General features: G+C 41.1%; 2 protein-coding genes across 3 annotated transcripts; one reads left to right on the plus strand and one right to left on the minus strand.

Moving 5' to 3' along the window:
* Positions 1-252: 252 nt before the first annotated feature.
* On the minus strand, positions 253-2,147 carry LOC129377551 (somatostatin receptor type 2). Its single transcript, XM_055057579.1, has one exon. The coding sequence runs from the start codon at positions 1,796-1,798 to the stop codon at positions 779-781; it is 1,020 nt and encodes a 339-aa protein (XP_054913554.1). The 5' UTR covers positions 1,799-2,147; the 3' UTR covers positions 253-778.
* Positions 2,148-6,127: 3,980 nt separating this feature from the next.
* Positions 6,128-12,257, plus strand: LOC129377582 (homeodomain-interacting protein kinase 2-like). 2 transcript variants are annotated; one of them, XM_055057632.1, is made up of 11 exons: positions 6,128-6,360; positions 6,708-6,915; positions 7,854-8,045; positions 8,530-8,711; positions 9,527-9,650; positions 9,836-9,961; positions 10,049-10,111; positions 10,190-10,356; positions 10,426-10,497; positions 10,606-10,778; positions 11,600-12,257. In XM_055057632.1, the coding sequence occupies exons 2-10, from the start codon at positions 6,751-6,753 to the stop codon at positions 10,703-10,705; spliced, it is 1,191 nt and encodes a 396-aa protein (XP_054913607.1). In that variant the 5' UTR covers positions 6,128-6,360; positions 6,708-6,750; the 3' UTR covers positions 10,706-10,778; positions 11,600-12,257. The 2 variants fall into 2 exon arrangements, with proteins under 2 accessions (XP_054913607.1, XP_054913608.1); XM_055057633.1 differs by having other exon boundaries at positions 11,645-12,257.

Below are 12,257 nucleotides of genomic sequence, written 5' to 3' on the forward strand. Positions count from 1 at the left end.
GAGGGAGACATGCAGACGCGATTGGCTCAGCTGGGACTTGTTTACGGCTGGCCACGCTGGTGTTAACCCAAAGGTGGATGACCCCTTTTTATTCTGTTTACACTCAAGCTGTTTTCAGTTTTTTTTTTTTTTTTGTGGGTTAGAGTTTGGGTTTGTGTTTGTGCTCTAAACATATTGGAGCACATGTTGAGTTGTAAAATAATACTAATAATAATAATAATAATAATAATAATAATAATTCTATAGACAAAGTAAGTGGTATATTTTTACTTTGCAAAGACATGGTATTCATACACCAAGACTGCTGAGTAAAATTATCAAAACATAATTCAATTGGGTTGTTTGGTAAGTTTTTTTTTGTTTTGTTTTTTTTTTGTGGGGAAAAAAACATCTTTGGAAGAGATTTTCTCATTTTAACCACACATGAATAATCTTCAGCTGTACAAGAACATTCACAAACAGTACAGAGGAGAGATAAACAGATTCTTAACCAAACACTTTCTCTTCAAATGTGGAAGAACATAATTCATTGCTTGTGAAAATACAGCCCAATGCAAAACCCCAGGCAGAGAATAAAATCAATCAACCACAAGCTCAGGAAATATATACAGACTCACTCTGAGGCAATAATTATGTGCCTTTCATGCTTTAAACAGGATGTAAACAAAATCTCAGTTCGTCAAGAATCTCAACACATTGTATCAAGCAATTATGTTGCTAGATTTATGTACAAAAGTTAAAAAGTATGTTCGGTGCTCGAGAAATGAAGCCTCAGTTCTCAGGCCAGAAGAGTGACATCCCGTATGCTGGTGTCATTTTGGTCGTACTGTTCCACGTTGCTCTGCGCTCCAGAGCAGGATTTTATTCCAGGGCAGAGCAAGGTACGGAAGTGCCTCCTGAATGTGTCGGACAGACAGGCGTAGAGGATGGGGTTGGCGCAGCTCCATGAGTACGACAGTAAGACTGCAAATTCAAAAGCCCTGATGAAGGTTAAGAAGAAGCTGTTATAATGCAATGAAAGGAAGTTGAAGGTGTAAAATGGGAGCCAACACATGCCAAACACTACCACCACCGCCACAACCATTTTGGTCAGCTGATGCTCAAGCCTGCGTCCCTCGTGGTTTGGTGCAGAGGAGAGTTTCTGGCGGCACCGGAGAGAGATCAGCATGGCCGCGTAGGAGACCATCATCACCGTAAAGGGTATGGCAAAACCGATGATGAAGGTGTAAGAGAGGACTCCAAGCCACAAGGCATCCGAGGCAAAGTCCGGACTGCAAAAGCCGTGCTCGGCGGTGAAATGGAAGGCCATCGGGAGAATGGTGAGGAGAGAGAAGAACCACAGAGACGCTGAGACGACCTTGGCGCAGCGCGGAGTTCTCCAGCAGGCAAACCGAAGCGGCTCAGCCAGCGCCATGTAGCGGTCGATGCTCATCGCCGTGAGGCAGAAGACGCTGGTGAACTGGTTGATGCCGTCCAGGACCATGACAACTTTGCACGCTGTGTTCCCAAACACCCACCGGTTCTGAAAGTTCTGGCTTGCAAGAAACGGCAGGCCGACCATGAACAGTCCGTCGGCCAAAGCCAGGTTGAATATGTACACCGTTGTGGAAGATGACATTTTGTCCAGTTTCAAAATGGCAATGACGACGAGGCAGTTCCCAACCAGTCCCACAATGCAGACCACCAGGTAGAGGAAAGCCATGGTGATGCCGAAGCCGTCGATGTTGTCCTCAAAGTATAAATGTTCCTCCACATACGACTGATTGCTGTCCACATAAAAAACATAAGACGCTTCCATTGTGTCTCAGCTCCTTGTCTAGAGAGGCAAAGGAAACAATATAAATAACAATAAAAACTCAGTGACAGTTGAGCTTCAGCAGGGAGGGAAGCACAAAAGTTTTCTTCAAGTGGATTTTCCTCTTGGAGGGAAAAAGTTCTCCGTGGAAGATAAGTAAACACCTCAAGTGAGAAATCTGAAAATCAAGCAAGTTTCTTCAGATTCTTCAACTCATCTATTCGAATCCGGCTTGCCACACTTCGTTTGATCCACTGGCAGGACGAAGTTTTTCATCTGATAGCGGCATGAGTTTCTTCACAAACACTCTCAGAAGCAGGGTGGGGAAGACTCAGACGCTTGCCTGAACACTCGTTTTCCTTGAGAGCCCCTTTATATCTCTTCCTCCCCTCTCGGTGTGTGAGGAGCGTGTCTGCTGCTCCATGTGTGGGAGACCCTCCCATGTACCTCCCTCCTCTTGTTCATCAGCCTCCAATGACTGTGATGAACGCCATGGCTCGCTGCCCTGGCATTTCCAAGACAAACCCTTCAAAACATCTTCCATAGAGCTTATGTTTTCATAACTTTTCTCTACTATCTTTTCCTATCAACATTCGTTTCAGTTTACCCTCTTTTTCCTCCATCAGTTGTGCCTCCCCACCCTCCACCTCTGGCTCCTGCTTCTTTGCTGCCTCACAGTTCAGCGGTGGGTCATGCAACAGAACCCAGAACAGATAATAACACTATCTCGTTGCTCTGAACACCCTCCTCTATGGCCTGTGAGCTGAGCAAATGTGCAGATGGGAAGGAAAAGTCTATTTTTGCGGTTTTGTTTTTTTGACATGCGACATATTCTCCTCCGACTCCTTCCATCATCCTCGTGCCCTCCTGCCTTATTTGTCTTGTAAGGGGGAGAAAGAATGGAAAGTTTTAGTGAGAGATGAAGTGGAGGTAAGGGAGGTAGTGTACATCAAAGGCTGGATGAGGAATGGCCACACATCCTGTTATTGCGTCACTGTGCATAGCTGGAATACCCAACTTTTGCCAAACAATCCTCCAGCACACTCTTACATCATCTCTGCTTACAGCGATTCTGTATCATATCACTTCAGCACGAACATTTCTCACCCTGCGCTGCCCCTCAAAGGTATTCACACCTCTAATTCACATTTTGGCAAGTCTGTTTTCCATATGTGGAGACCCAGCTTTCATTTAGTCCGACTGGATGGAGACTATCATCCAGTGGAAATGCATTTTTGCCAAGTCTTGGACTTTGACTCTTCAAACACACAATCATGCTTTGATGTTCAATATTTCAATGTAGCTTCCATGCCATGATGCTGACAAGAATGATTACACTCAATCGTATTTAGAGGGTGTCAGAATTAATATTTGTACTGAAATCTGAAAACCCATGTGGGATGTGCATTTAATTTTGCAATTATGTGACATTCCATCTTATGTTTGTTTCTATTACATGACCATGTGGAAAAGTACAAATTGAGCAGCTCATATGAATTTCCTCACACATTTCTCAAGACTTGTCATCCGCGTCTTGTTAAACTGGTTCCAATTAAGTGAAGAAAAACACCTTTATAGTCTGCATTCGTAATTGACTTGTTGCTTAACCTACTGACAGGAACTGACAACTCCAATTCTCAACAAAGCCCTCCCCACCCATGAAAAAGCACGACTAGAAAGACTTTGTTTTGGGGAGCTAAATTTGAAAGTTTTTCCACAGTCATATTGCACAATCATTATTTCACTTTGGTGAAATAATGTAGTGTTTCAGCAGACACACTGGCAGTCATGTCCACAGCATGGGACCATTCAAAGTCCTCTGATAAACTCACAACTTCAAAACACTGCAAACGTAACGTTGAGCTCAACGAGGTCTGGGATGACTGCAACAGTCAGACGTGAAAAAAAATCTGATTTCCTTTGTAAAGAAAAAGGCAAAACTGGGTTCCTATTGAGACCTGTGTTGCATTTATTCCCATATCAAAACGATTACACATTTTATCCCCTGCCTGGGCTGGCGGCTGTTTACTGCCCCTCTAAAAGTCTAAGCAGCTATAAACACTAATACTCCACCGTGGAAAAAACAACCATGGGTGGCAATGATGTAAACATTAACAAGACATGGAAAATTCAAAGGAAGGGCGTCATGAGAATTTCAAAACCAGTGTTGGGCTAATGACTCTGTCAAAAACAACTGAAGCATGTTGTTTTCTTGTTTGGAGAAATGTTATGTTGAACAGAAACAGAGTAAGGACAAAGCAAATCAGAAGAAGAAAAATCCCATAAAATGTTACCAAAGTTGTGTGTGTGTGTTGGGGGGTGGGGTGGCGGTGGAGGGTTTTCTGCAGAAAGACATGTATGTAGCACGCGTGAAATTAGTCGCATCATGTAAAAATTTGCTTCCCAACTCTAAACAAATTCACCAAGAGTTTTTAAAAGAATCCCACCTTTTGTGTTCCATACAAAGAACAATGCAATAAACAATCAGTCATTCAGGGTCTGCATCCTTTGAAGGGCGATTATGTCATGGCGTGGCGACAAGGCCTGTCCGAATTCGAAGACTCCTTCAAATGTGGCCTCCAGATGCGTCCTCCTTCACCCAGATTTGAAGGATGGCTCCGGTGTATCCTTCACGGCCCTCCATATCCCATCATTCATTGCGGGCCCCAACCGGGTGTTCACGCAGAGCGGCAACAGCGGTGAAGAGCGACAAATTGTTTTGTGATATCACACTTTAAATGACACAACGTGATTTTGTACGTTTTTAGGCGAGAATGTACGCATTTAGGTCTCAAATATCTGCTCGGTTCACCAAAACATGACCTGCGCTGACATTTTCGGACACGTCTGCTTCTGCTGCGTTGACAGCCAGCTGTCAGCTGGCCGGGCGCTTCGGGTTTGTTATACTGGAGGAGAACGTCTGACTCCTGGTACATTGTAATAAAAAACTCCCACTAGCTTTCTCCAATGAGCTAATGACTTAAACGCCGACATTATTCAGACAGCTGATATCAGGTTGTAAAATGTTTGGTTTACTATTTATTTAATTTAGGATGAGCAAATCGGCCTACTAATTAAAGTTAAGCCTTCAAACATTTTATTTAGTTTTATTTAACTGGAATGTCCTATCTGAGATTTGGAGAATATTATATTTGGAAAAAATGAAAAATTTGCTTATATGTATTCCTGGTAGAAAGGTGCAATGCGTGTTTGCACATTTTAGAATCAAACTAACAGATTTGGTTTTTTACTATGGAACAGCATTTACTATAAAATGCAGAATAATACAGGAGTAACAAATGACTAAAAATCAAACTTTGGCTCCGATGTGATTTTTTTCTTCACTGCTCTCTGCTTCATGCCGTCCAGGTTGCTAAGCAACACAAGTTACACTGAGGTGAAGGCCAGACCTGTCCAAATTCACAGCTTGTCTCTTCCTGTATTAGTTTATTCGTGGAGGGACCCGGTCTACGTAGACCGATCCTTCGAAGGATGCAGGCCTTGAATTCGGACAGCTATTGTCTTCCACTGATCTGAGCCCAGGTTGCTAGGGTAACAGGTCCAGGAAGGAAAACAAACAACTCTCTAACTCTTTCTACAAGATCCTGAGGTGTTATCAGGCAAGTTTTCTGGGTCTAATTTGGGGTCTCGTACTGGTTGGACCTCTGAAACGGAGGTTCACGATCAGAGTACCGGAACTAATGCCTATCAATGTGGAAGAGCAAAACTCTGGTCTCTACCCTTTCTGGACTGGAGACTGCCTTAAGGCGACAAGGTCGCTGTGATTGTAGCTGACATTAACTACTGATCTGATCGTGGGCTTAAAAGAAGTTTTCACGAGTACAAACTAAAGAAATATTTAGTTCAGGTCAAAATTCAGCATAATTTTGACCTCATAATTCGATTTGAAGCTGTTCCATTAATCCCAAAATATGAGATTCTGTAACAATGACCTGCAACATCATATGGAAGTCAGTCACTTAAAATAGCACTCACTTCTTTTCATCCAGACCTTGTGCTCAAAATACATGACTCAGCAGTAGTTTGTCAAAGTGACTCACTCTAATTTTAAAATGTCAACAACGAAACGTGCTAGAGCAAATCAGGGGGTCAACCGAAGATTTCTCTCCTGGGAAACTTTAATATCACTTTTACAAGTCTGGTGGATGTCAAACTAAATTTGTGACTAAGAATTTTGTCTTTTTTTTCTTTGAAGCCTTTGGGGACAAATATAACGCTCCAAAGTCATTCAAACTATTCGTCAGCTGACCTGATTATCTAATTCAATTGTTTTTTTGTTTTTTTGCTTTTTTGGTTTTTTTTAGGGGCTTAGGTTCAGAAACCAAGGGGCTAAACAAACTGTGATGTCAGGAGTCACTGCGACGGAACAGGAACTCGACAGATTTTTGGAGGAGAAATGGAATTTTTCACTAACATTTCCATTCAATCCTTGCTGGCGAATGCACCGACTTGAGAAAATATTTGCTCGTCTTCGACGAGAAACCCCGCTTCATCCATCTCCCTTGAAACGACTATCAAGGTCACGTGACTTTAACAGCCGTACAGTAAGTTTCCCTTTCTTCAGGCTGAAATCAGAAATCAAAGATTATGAGTTTATTTGCTGATTTGTTTGTTGTGTTTCTCTTGAGGCACTTTAATGACATCACATTGATTTATGGGACAAATGGATGCTTTTTTCCAGAGTAATTGGTATCAGCTTATTAATTATTAATTTAATTCATACTCTATGTAAAAGCTATCTGTAAATAGATAGAAAGCTTTATTTCAGTTCAGCTTACATTTACCATATTTACTTATGAACTTTCCTGTACGCCTATAGCTAATAAACAGAATTTATTGTTCATCATATTTCTTCCGTTCTACTTTTCTCTCACAATTCCTCCAATTTCAGCTGACAGATTTAAAGCCTGCGAGCTTTTGAAAGCTTTCTGAAGATGGGGATTTGTATTTCATCTCCATCCTCGGACTACGAGATGGAGCATTACCTGGGCAGTGGCACCTACGGAGCGGTCGTCCAGAGCAAGAAACTGGCCACCAACGAGACGGTGGCTTTAAAAGTCATCAAGAACAAGAGATACATGGAAATAGCAAAGAAAGAGGTGAAAGAAGTAGCTTCAGACTTAGCAAATCTTTTGAATTTGAGCAATGAAATTGTTTTTGCGATTTGCATTTACCACACTTGGCTAGATTTTAATCTGTATTTACAATATGAGCTACTAATTAGGGGGATTTTAATCAAATTTACAATGTATTCATTCTAAATTAGTTACATTTGAATTAACCATAGATGACTTTTTACGAATAGGCTACTGCGGCAGTCTTGCAGTATGAAGTCAGGCCACCTCATTATAGGATCATTTTGTTTGTCTGGTTCATCTCCTAATGTGTGCAAATGATTGGTTTGTGATGAATTAACGAACTAATTAGATCAGGTCAAATTGACCTTGATCTTTATGTTTTCTTTTAAATTAACTCAACAAGATTGCAACCCTCCGTATCCCTGACAACCACAGCTATGTCAGTCACAGTCACTCTCAGTTACCAGAAGCTGGGTCCGAATTCAGGGCCTGCGTCCTTCGAGGTCCCGATTTGTGGTCGGGTTACATCATAGCATTTTTTTTTTTAAAGCTGGCTACAAACTTCAGTACAGAATCTTTCTGCTGAGCTTATCATATGAGCTTCTTCTCAGTCCTAGGAACGGTTGTGGACAGCATGATAAAAAGATGTTGTTGTGATCATGTGCTTCAGGTGCTTTTGCTGTCTTTGCTGTTTTAAACGCCACAAACAGCAGAGACAGAGAAAACTCAATGGAACTGAACCAACCTCGATCTTTAGTCAAATTCTCGTGCAAGATTTGATTTTTGTCAGTTTAGAAGTTATTGGATGTTACATTTACAAATCAATATGACAAATGTTTAAATAACTTTATTTGTTTTGGTTGTTTTGTTTTTTTATGTCCACCAAAATTGCTTGTTAATAGTGAACACCAGCATTTTCTGCTCAGCTCAAATTAAACCTGATAAAATTCACTCATCAGGTGGAGATACTTCAGTACTTGAAGGGACTTGGCTCAGACAAGTTCAACATCGTCATGTTGAATGACTCCTTCACCCATGTGGGATGTTACTACATGGAGTTTGAGAAACTGGATATAAATCTAACGGATTTCTTGCGGAAGAAGCCACATCGCTCCCTGGAACAAAAGGAAATTTGTCCCATCGTGCACCAGGTTGGTGGTCTGTGCAGGGTTGTGGACTGATTGGTGGAGAGGGGAGAGGATCTGGTGCCTATTTCCACTGGTGACTGGGATGAGAGGCAGGGTTTGACCTGGACAGGTTAATTGTCCACAACAAGGCAAAACAGAAACGCACACACTCTCTCCAAAAGGTAAATTAGAAAGACCAGTGGAGGCAACAGTCAAGTTTTTGGACTGAGTGAGGAGGGCAGAGTACCAGGAGAAAATCCAAGCATTCATAGATAGAACCTTTTTTCTACAAGGCAGCAGTGCAACAAACTACAGCACACACCTTGAGGCCCTGTTTCAGTTATGAAAGTAGAAATAAAAACCAAAAAAAGTTGGTGTTAGATTCACAATGATGTATGGAATGTTTGTTTTTCCCATTGAGATCATCTTTTAGTATTTGAATATATTAATGAAGACCAGTTCTTTTTCTAAACTCATTAAATGAATTCATATTTATACTTGCCCGCAGCTGGCCACAGCTCTGGACTTTCTTCAGAGTGTGGGGATCGTTCATGCAGACCTAAAGCCAGAAAATATCATGATTGTGAATGAAGAACAAAAACCTGCGACGGTCAAAATCATTGACTTTGGTTTGGCGCTAAAAAATCCAGAGGAGCAGAAAGGAGCAGTTCTTCAAACCCTTTGGTACAGGTACCAAACTTCTGACTCTTCTGTAACTTTGGACAGCTGAGAATATGAGGAGGAAACAAGGAGGAGTCGTACTTACTACACATTGATTTCTCTGACTTGCTACAAATCACAACAGTTAGTGATCACAGATTACCTCAAGTGAAGTTTTGTTAAAAGGTAACATAAATGAATATTATGACAACGTCAGATAACTGTCCTGAATGGTGTTTTCATTTTGTGAAAATCAAAATTAGGTGTTTTTTTTTAGGCTACAGCTAAGTCTAATGCTAATGCTAACTAGGCTAATGGATAGCCCATCAGGAACCAAGACCAAATCATATTTAAAAGTAGATAATGATTGTTGTTCATGGTACATGTACTGGTGGCACAACACATAATTGGATAACGGTAACCACCCAATACAAAAATATGGCTGTGCAAAAATTGACCAAACTGTATCGTGCTAGCAGCTGTAAAATTTTATTTTTAATTTAGCTTTTTTTTGTAAATGAAAGCCCAATTAAATATAAAGAGAATTTAAAAGTTGATAAATTGGCACTAGCATAAACCACAAATGTTACTGAGGCCAAATTTGTTTCAAGATTGTATTTTAGCCCTTCTGTTAGCTGAATTCTCTGGATTTCTTTGGTTAGCTGTCGTTTTTATTTTTTTTATTTTGCTTTGCTATTGTTTTGTTTTTGTTGTTTTGTTTTTTTTACATTTTTGCAGAACCTATCTTCAAAAATTTAGTAAGATCTCTCCCATCAGTCTCAGAAGGAAACAGTCAGGTGTTTAATATTCATTACATCGGAATTTCTCTATTTGTCTTCTCATAGATGTCCAGAGGTCCTGCTGGGAGCTGCCTTTAGTGGAGCGATAGATGTTTGGTCCCTGGGTTGCATTGTTGTGGAAATGTTTACAGGTTCTGCTTTGTTCCCTGGAGAGGATGAAAACGAAATGGTTAGTATTACATTCCAAGGGGATCCACAACAAAGACTTGACATCATTGTTTTGGCTCCAATACACAACAAATCTTGTATTTCAAAGCTCCACTTCCAATTGCGGATTGAAAAAAAAAAGGAAAGAGGTTTGATTTAACTCTTTTGATTCATCTGGAGTGAATCACATCTGTATTGTGCCCTCAGATGAAACGCATTGTCCTCGCCTTTGGAAATCCACCAGAATATCTGCTAAATTCAGGCCTGAACACCATGCAATTCTTCATCAAAAATGATGGAGAAGAGGAACCATGTGGCCAGTGGACATTGAGGGTAATCTTTGAGTGGCCATTCCTGACCATCAGTGCTTCGTTTCGCCATGTATTTTGAACAAATCTCATGTCGCCATTAATTTTACAGAAAGACACTGAAATAAGAAACGTAAACTGCATTCCACAGAGGACTCTGAATTTCCTCAACATGGTGGGACATTTAAGGAACTCAAGCTTGAACTTGATGATGCTTCCATTTCCTCACAATTTCTGTTTCGTTCCACATCAGTTGCGTGAAAACATGTCAGATGAAAATGCAGGTGAAAGGGAGCGAGATAGTTTTGTCAAGCTGGTAGCAGACATGCTGAAGGTGGATTCAGCCAAAAGGATCTCACCGAGTGAAATTCTTCTGCATCCGTTTGTCGCCAAGAGCCGTCTGGCGGACAATCGCATCCAGTAAGTGTGTCTGTTTTTAGGGACATATTCTGCAGTGGACAGATAAGGACTAACCTTGCCTTTTTGCAGTGAGAAGTCCTCCAGCAGTGCTGGCAGTAAAACAAAAATAGACCAAAATGATAACGCAGAATCTGGAAACAGGTCAGTTGATTGATTTCTGTTGTTACAAAGAAACTGGGAGAAGCTCTCGAATTGTGAAAGTAGCACAACTAAAAATATCTGAACAGTCGTTTGGTTAACTTGCTGTAGAAGCCCAGACGCCATCCCAGCTAAAAGGAGAAAGGAATGTGAGGATGTGGAGATGACATGTCCACAGACGAGCCCATCAATGTCACCTTCACAGAAATGACAAAGAGATGATGTTGTGACATAGATGAAATCGGATGAAACCTCAGCAAAGAAGAGGAGAATAAACCGTAACAGTAAGATTTGTGTGTAACACAAATAGTTAGACTTTGAACATTTAAAGTTTAAAAGTTGGTCCATGTTGTTCATTAAATCTCCCACGGTCTTAAGAGATGGGGTCCTTTGGATCCCACGAGTTTTTTACCCTGTGCGCAGTCCGGCGGGGTTGCACTGACCTCGCGTGCGCTTTTACAAATTTTTTTTTTGTTTGTCTAATGAACCAAAGTAAGAAATAATTATAATGGGTATGACTTGTAGAGATTTGTGTACAGGAAGGCGACCATTTCCTGGCATTTTGGATTGAATGTGTGTGACATGGTTGGTCTAGAAGGGTTTTTAGTCTGTTTATAGAAAAGGAGACCCGTGATGTAGTTACCCAAGTCAAATAAATGTCTGTTTTGAGTAAAAAGTTGGTGGATGTTTAGGCCCTACTTAGTGGTATAAAAATAGAAGCAAAAACATGACTAATTATAGAAAATTACTTTTTGTTCTGAACTTCTTCCATTTAAGAATATATGAATTTATCAGAAAAACATCTCATTCTCATTTTTTTTTAAAAAAGGGACCATCTGCATCATTTGTGAAATGTGATCAGGAGTCACACAAAATCACTGTGATCTGCAAATGGCAACAGTTTGGAAACCCTTGCTTTAAAAATATGAAGATAAAATGAATTATGGCAGAGCTCTGCTGTTCTGCTAGTGGGCTTTCAGCCTCTGTGTGTCATGGAACATGATGGATTTAAGTTTGTTAGTAGAAACCATTTTTTACATTTAGTGATGCTAACTGTGCTGATGGGTAAGATGCTAATAGAAAACGTTTTGGCTTCGCTTTACAGCAGTGACCAAAGAGAGCAAAACTTGTTCTGCCTCATCATTTACAGTGGGATCGCGACGTCAGGAAGAGGAGGATGGACGATGAAGAGGCTTCAGAATCAGACAAAGCCTTCCCTGATAAGAAAAGGAAGAGAGGCTGACTCTCTGGCTTTGGGGGGGAAAAAAAACTATTTTTGTCGACAGTCGTCGCCTTAATGCTTTCAGATGGTCATTTAAATAAGAAACATAAACTCTCTTCCTGCTGGCTCTTATCCTCACTCAGACTTTTGACAAGTCTCTCGGACTGTGTGTGGGGCTTCTTTCTGTTTCAAATGATCAGGAAATAACTTTGAATGACTGATCTGTAGTTCTTCCTCGGCCCCATGTTGAACCTTTTGTTGACGAAGCACTCAACATTGGAACAGTACTTTGTCCTGCATTTCTTACGGCCGCATAAGAAGTCCAACCTGCCTCAGGGGTCGAGGGTCATCGAACAATCCCACATGGACAGATGATCGGTGTCGCTGGCCTTTCCTTCATGCCCACAGGACTTGTACCGGGCAGCTAACACCTCTCTTGTCTACACACATCCCTGACGTGATGTGTCCGGCAAGGCAGTACAAAGCTCTATATGCAAATAGCCGTACACCACAGATGACTGCTGTTGTGAACTAGAACGAA

This window comes from Poeciliopsis prolifica, unplaced genomic scaffold (assembly GCF_027474105.1).
Source record: "Poeciliopsis prolifica strain line A6 unplaced genomic scaffold, Auburn_PproV2 SCAFFOLD048, whole genome shotgun sequence".
In the NCBI taxonomy this organism is placed as follows: Eukaryota; Metazoa; Chordata; class Actinopteri; order Cyprinodontiformes; family Poeciliidae; genus Poeciliopsis; species Poeciliopsis prolifica.